At 49.8% G+C, this 6,011-nt stretch overlaps 1 protein-coding gene across 1 annotated transcript; it reads right to left on the reverse strand.

Moving 5' to 3' along the window:
• Positions 1-1,455: 1,455 nt before the first annotated feature.
• On the reverse strand, positions 1,456-3,828 carry MSC (musculin). Its single transcript, XM_086742401.1, has 2 exons — positions 3,295-3,828; positions 1,456-2,518 (listed from the first exon to the last, which is right to left on the reverse strand). The coding sequence occupies exons 1-2, from the start codon at positions 3,826-3,828 to the stop codon at positions 2,432-2,434; spliced, it is 621 nt and encodes a 206-aa protein (XP_086598527.1). The 3' UTR covers positions 1,456-2,431.
• Between the last annotated feature and the right edge of the window lie 2,183 nt (positions 3,829-6,011).

A 6,011-nucleotide genomic window follows, 5' to 3' on the forward strand; every position in this document is an offset into this window, starting at 1 on the left:
AAATACCGTAAGTGCATTTGTTATTATATGAAGAAAGTATTTTTATATATTATGTAGCCACAAGGAAAAAAAAAAAAAGTATTTGGTGCCTGGATGGAAGCAATACTGTGTTTTTCTTCGTGTCACACTCTTCACCCCCAATTTTGACCTGCTGTATTTACTTAATATAACCACTTCATATTTGGGAATTTACCCTGAACATTTTTTTCCATCATTTTGCATGGATTTTTCTATACTGTTTAAAGTTCTCTGTGCTTTCCTTGTCTTTTCATTCTCCCAGAGTCGTTAACCGATCATAGCTGGGATCAAGGCCAAAACCAACTAAGTATCACAACCAAGATTATCTCAAGTGGCACCTTAGTTAAACTGCTGAATAATCTTTTCTCTAGGGTTCAGATAAACATTGGTTCAATTTTCTTATACCTTATGCCTTCCCTAAAGGTCCTTCCTTTTTTGATTTACTGTTCGTATTCTTTTTTTTTTTTATAAAGCTTCCTAGAAAAGGGCAGTTGGAGTCCCATCTCGGTTGCATAACTACAAATTAGGATAGCCCCCTTCCTTCACAACCTTTCTCTGGTTAAAATGGGAAGATAAATTAGATTATAGTCTTTGTACAGCTTGCCCTCGAGTCTCTGAAAGCAACAATTTCAGCAGATCCTGGACTAAGCACTTATTTTATTTTGCAGTGGATACGGACTATTTTACACTTCACAATGAGAAAAGGAATTTTCTGCAGTTCATGGACTTGAAAGACACTCCCAATAGTCAGTCTTGGGCTTCTATGCAGTATTTCAAAATAGAAATCCACAACGTAGGATGAGCTGACAAGAAACCAGGTTAAACTCATTCTTGTTAAGCAAATGTTTCTTCCTCCTGGCTGCTTAAGTGAAGAAAAGGAGGCTTTTTCTTCTCTGAAGTAATTCAGCCTTCTCCCTTACTGAGAGTTAACCTCTGAGAAACTATTTTGAGGAAAAAAAAATCTTATCTCAGGAGTTTTAATCTTAAAACAGGAAAAGTCTGCTCCCAAATAGGAAAACTGAGACAATTTTCCCACAGCATAAATACAAATAAAAGTAAAACAGACTACAGATGGAAATGTAAAATTACAAAGGACAGCAAAAGGAGCTCTTACGCTATCTTTCATGCTATGAAGCAGAACAAATTACTGACATCCATTTATTAATCTGGATTTATTTATTTTCCTGATTCACAGAAAAGGTTGTGACAGTGAATTCTGTAAGTCATTAAAATGTGTTTTTCCCTGGTGATTGATACCGTACTGTACCTCACGTGAACTGTTTGGGGTGCAAGTGTTCATATCAGACTCTGTTGCCAGAGAAGCATCTGCTCTCACGAGATGAAGAACAGTGCGTTTACAGAAGCGGGTTTCAAGAACATGCATTACAAAGACATTCATATATTGATGCAGCCACACACTATGACAGTACCAGTGAGTCATTGTAACCAAGCTTTTAATGTCATTTATAAAAAAATAGAGTTATTTACATTTGCAACTTCTTTGATGGCACCCTCTTTTATTACAGCATTTGAATCGTTGAAGAAATGTCCCTAGACCTCATTTGAGGGTCATTTTTTTTTCAAAGATAAACATGACAGCACAGGAAAAATGTTTAAAACACTGTGAATTCTTGCTCTTTTGCAGTATCATACAAACTCATTCTTTACAATGCATGCACCCTGGCCTTATGGTAAGCAGAATTCCTCTTCGAGATTAAGGCACGGAAATTCTGCCACATTTATGGGGACAGTCCCACATTCTTACACATGGCATTTCAAGACATAATCAATTAGTTTAATTCCAATGGACGGTAGCCTAATGGCAGAATGTAGCCACTTACACATCTTCAAGAAAACTCTGGCTGAAAGGACAAAAAGAAGTATGACTATACTTATTGCATAGTTGCAGCAAATCAGATCCATGACTACAAAAGCCATCAAAATATATTATAAATCTATCTGAGTTTCAAAGCTACTCTAAAATACTGCTTTGCTTTAGAATACAAGTAACACTGTTTGGGGTTAGTTTGTAGAGCTGTATTTTGGTCCATGCTGTTAATTCTATATCATTATATTCTTTTTCCATTAGTTTAATAGCCTCAGAACAACAGGTCCTCAGGCAGCGGTAAGAACGATGAAGCCAAAGAAGGGTCTTTCCAAATTTCAGACTTCAGTTGCTGCAGTCAGTTCATAAAAACTCTAATTTCCACCACCTCCCTTCCTTACTGCTTTAAATAAACTTCCCTCAGAACTCTAAGGGAAAAGAATGACAGAAGAAACAGATTTAACACTGTTAGAGATGGGAGTTTCTACCCACTTTCTGGTCTTGAGCTGATAAATCACAGCTCTTAAAAATATCCAGCACATAAAAAAAAAAAAGATCAACAACAACAAAAAAACAATTTACTTTTGACTATGCGGTAGTTCCACATAATCTGCTGGCAGCAGAAACTTCTTTGGTGTCAGAGTCAGGTCTTCCTGAAACCACAAACGGCCAAGTCTGTAAGCAAAACAAAGGTATTGCATATTAGAAAGAAAGCTTATCCCGGTCTGAAACTGGAGCTTTATTACTGATAGGTGTCTAACTCTGTCTCAGTTGCAAACACGTCATCATGTCTGAGTCCCTGTGGGAAGCACAGAGAGAGCTGAGTTCCTCCAACAAATATTTTCATTATGATTTTTGTTTTAATTAAATGCTCCGCAGTCGGGCTGCAACGGTCAGCAACAACTTGTTCTCAGCAAAAATGCAACATTTCTCTTGCTTTGCAACTGTTTGCGTGGTTTTATAAATGAAAAGCATATAAACCATGCAAAACCAATCCCTCTGCCCTATATAAGAAACCTTTTTACCCCTGTGGCAGGCACCAGGCATTCCGTTTTGTACCGATGAACTAATGACGACTGGCTTGTGCCCCAAGCCAGCCCGCAGAGAGAATTACTCCTTTTTCGGACATTAAGCTTGCCTAATGCCGGAGGAATTTATTTCTTTAGGGTTCCTTACTCCGACTCCCCAGAACGGGCACACCCGCCGGCACCCTAGACCAAACCCGGCTCCCGGCTGGCCTCCGGGGCGAGGACTACCGGGGCCTTTCCCAAGCAGTCGGGGCCGCCCCGTCGGTTTTTTGTCGACGGCGGAGACGGGTTGAGCGCTGTCGGCCCTGCCCGAGGATGGAGTGGGCTACCCCGCGCAGGCGGGGCTACCCCGAGGGGATGCCCCTCTCTCCGCGCATCCCGACGGCGCCGGGGACGCGCCCCCCCCGCTTTGCCCCCCCGTACCAGGTTGACGGGGTGGACGTAGCCGTTCTCGTAGCGATCCTCCTGCAGCAGCTGCCGGAGGTGGGCGATGTAGCTGGAGGCCAGGCGCAGCGTGTCCAGCTTGGAGAGCTTGGTGTCGGGCGGCACCCAGGGCAGGCTCGTCTTCAGCCGGGAGAAGGCCTTGCTCAGCACCCGCATCCGCGCCCTCTCCCGCGCGTTGGCCGCGTTGCGCTGCGACTGCTTCCCCTCGGGCGGCGGCCCCCGCGGCCCCGACGCCGCTTTTTTGCCCCCGGGGCCGCCGCCCCGCGCCCGCTTCCTCTTGCAGCCGCTGCCCGCCGGCCCCGCCGCGCAGCTGCCCTCGCCGTCCTCCTCCTCCTCTTCCTCCTCGTCCTCCTCCTCCTCTTCCTCCTCCTCCGCCGCCGAGGAGTTGTCCCCCGAGGGGTAGAGCTCGCCGCGGGGCTGGCGCTTGCCCGGCGGCGGAGGGTAGTCCAGCGGCAGCACCCGCAGGTCCATCTCGCCCAGCTCCTCCGCCTCGCTCCCGGAGCCGGCGGACATCGCCCCGGGGAGGCGGGGTGGAGGGTGCGGGGAGGGGGGGGATATAGGGGGGGCGGACAGCCGAGGGGTGCCGGCGAGTGAGAGTGGGTGCCGGTGGGGGGGCGCGGAGGGGGGATGAGCCCCTTGACAGCCCTATATATCGGAGCAGACCATCTGCCGGGCGGAGGGGAGGAGTGGGGCGGCGGAGGAGGGGGGTAGGATCCGGACGAGCCCCCCCCCCCCCCCCCCCTACGCGCGCCGGGGGCGGTGCCTCTCCGCGCTGGCCCGCGGTCCGGTGCGCGCTCCAGGGGAACGCGCGGAGACACCCCCTCGCGGGAGTGACGCGAAGGGACCGAGCCCTCCCCGAGCCACGCAGGACGGCAAACTCCCCTCCCCCAACCCCCACCCCACCCCTAGGGCTGATCCTTCCACTGCTTTGGCGGGGAGCGGGGCACTGCTCCCTGTCTCCAAGGCTCCGCGCCGCCCACCCACCCACCCGCGTCCGCTTTCCCTCGAGGTCGGGGGATTTCCCCGCCCTATACACAAACCCGCGCCCAGCCTCGCTCCCCGCCGGGGCCGTCCCCCGCCCGGGTTGCCCCGTTTGTTTGTAGGGGACCACGCAAAATGTCGCTGTATTTTGGGGGTGTCGGTGACCCGGGGTGAAGCTACAGGCGGTGGCGAGTGAGGACAGCGTGTGCGAGGGCTGCTCTGTCCTCGGAGAGACTCGTTAAAAGACAATTAATCGGGCTGGGTACGGCTCTTGAATTAAACGAGACAGATTTTCGAGTGATTCAGAGTTTAAAAAAAAAAAAAATTAAAAAATAAAATAAAAATCCCCGCTACAGCTTTTACAGAGTCCGCGGGAGAGCAGGGGACCCAGCATCCACTAGAAATGCTGATATGCAAATTCAACAGGGTGTATAAATAAAAAAAAAAAAAAGAAAAAAAGAAAAAAAAAAAACAACCAAAACTTGTATCCCTCTCACACCTCAATATATCTCCAATTTCCAAGACGAATAACCATTGTTCGGTTCCTCGCCGGCCATCACGGCCCCGCCGGGGTCCGGTGACCCAGAATAAAAAATTCAGCTCGCAGAAAATCTAATGACTACAACAGGTGGAAAGATCTCGTCCCCCAGTTTTCGCTCCCATTTTTTCCCTTCCCTTTCCCGACCGGTCGAATGGAACCTTCCCGGCTGCTGCCTCCTAACTTTTCCTGGCAGCCCCGGCTTTTTTTCACCCCTCCGGCCCCGGCCTCTCTAAACCCGGGCCAGGACGGCGGCAGAGCTGGCTTTTAGCAGCGGCCGTTGGCGAGCCCAAATTTTTGCCGTTTCTCATACCGAAACAGGCGGCGGATCTTGCAACTGGATCCCTTGAACTCGTTTTGACACCGCGATGCTCCGGCTGGGTCCCCACCACGCTGTTTGGGGTGAAAGGGGAGCGCGCCGGATTTCGGGGCTGCACTGCCTCCCCAGTTAACCCACATTATCCTTATGCGCGTACGTATATAGAGATACTGCAGGAGGGGAAGAGATATAGGTTTACTTTTCCCCCCCTCATCTGCGTTGTTTATACAGGTGCGGGCTGAACGCTTTCAGATTAATGGGAGAAAGGGCTGGATTTCTTTAAACAAAGAAGAAAATGGTACCCAGGCTTAAAAGCCACGGTGGCCAATCTCACCTTTCGCGCCTGCCTCTGCCGATTAAAGGCGGCGCATAGTGGGTGCTTCGTCTCATTTAATGAAGGGATTGGGGGTGTTGGAAATAGCCACATTCTCAGATCGTCTTTGCCTGCTTCTCGGTTAGCAAAGGAATATGCGACGTGGGTAAATCGGGAGCGAGCCTCAGGGGTTACTTCGGATTTACACCCAACGGCACCGAGAGGAATTGGCTCCTCTCACATCCATCAGACCTCTAATTTCTGCCACCCTGACGGAGTTATCGTTTTCAGGATGAAGTCTTTGATGGGGCCAGGGCATTACATCGTGCTTCCATTTCTCCTGTAGCCAAGGCTTTGATCCTTCGTGCTCTCTGCGTGCTGAGCAGGGAAAATGTCCCCGGTGCATCAGGGCAGCACGTTATGCCCGTTATCCGGTGCGGTCCCTTTCCCTTCTCTCCTTTAACCTGTAAAAGCACGGAGCGATCCGTGCTCGGCCTCCGAGGCCAGCATCCCTCAGCTGGGCCGCGGTCCAGCCCGATGTGCGG

The sequence above is a fragment of the Chlamydotis macqueenii genome, chromosome 2 (assembly GCF_036417535.1).
Source record: "Chlamydotis macqueenii isolate bChlMac1 chromosome 2, bChlMac1.mat, whole genome shotgun sequence".
Classification (NCBI taxonomy): domain Eukaryota; kingdom Metazoa; phylum Chordata; class Aves; order Otidiformes; family Otididae; genus Chlamydotis; species Chlamydotis macqueenii.

Coding starts and splice junctions, on each gene's coding strand:
- MSC (XM_086742401.1), bottom strand. CDS start 3,828: ATGTCCGCCGGCTCCGGGAGCGAGGCGGAGGAGCTGGGCGAGATGGAC. Junction 2,519..3,294: donor ACGTCCACCCCGTCAACCTG/GTACGGGGGGGC, acceptor TTTTGCTTACAG/ACTTGGCCGTTTGTGGTTTC.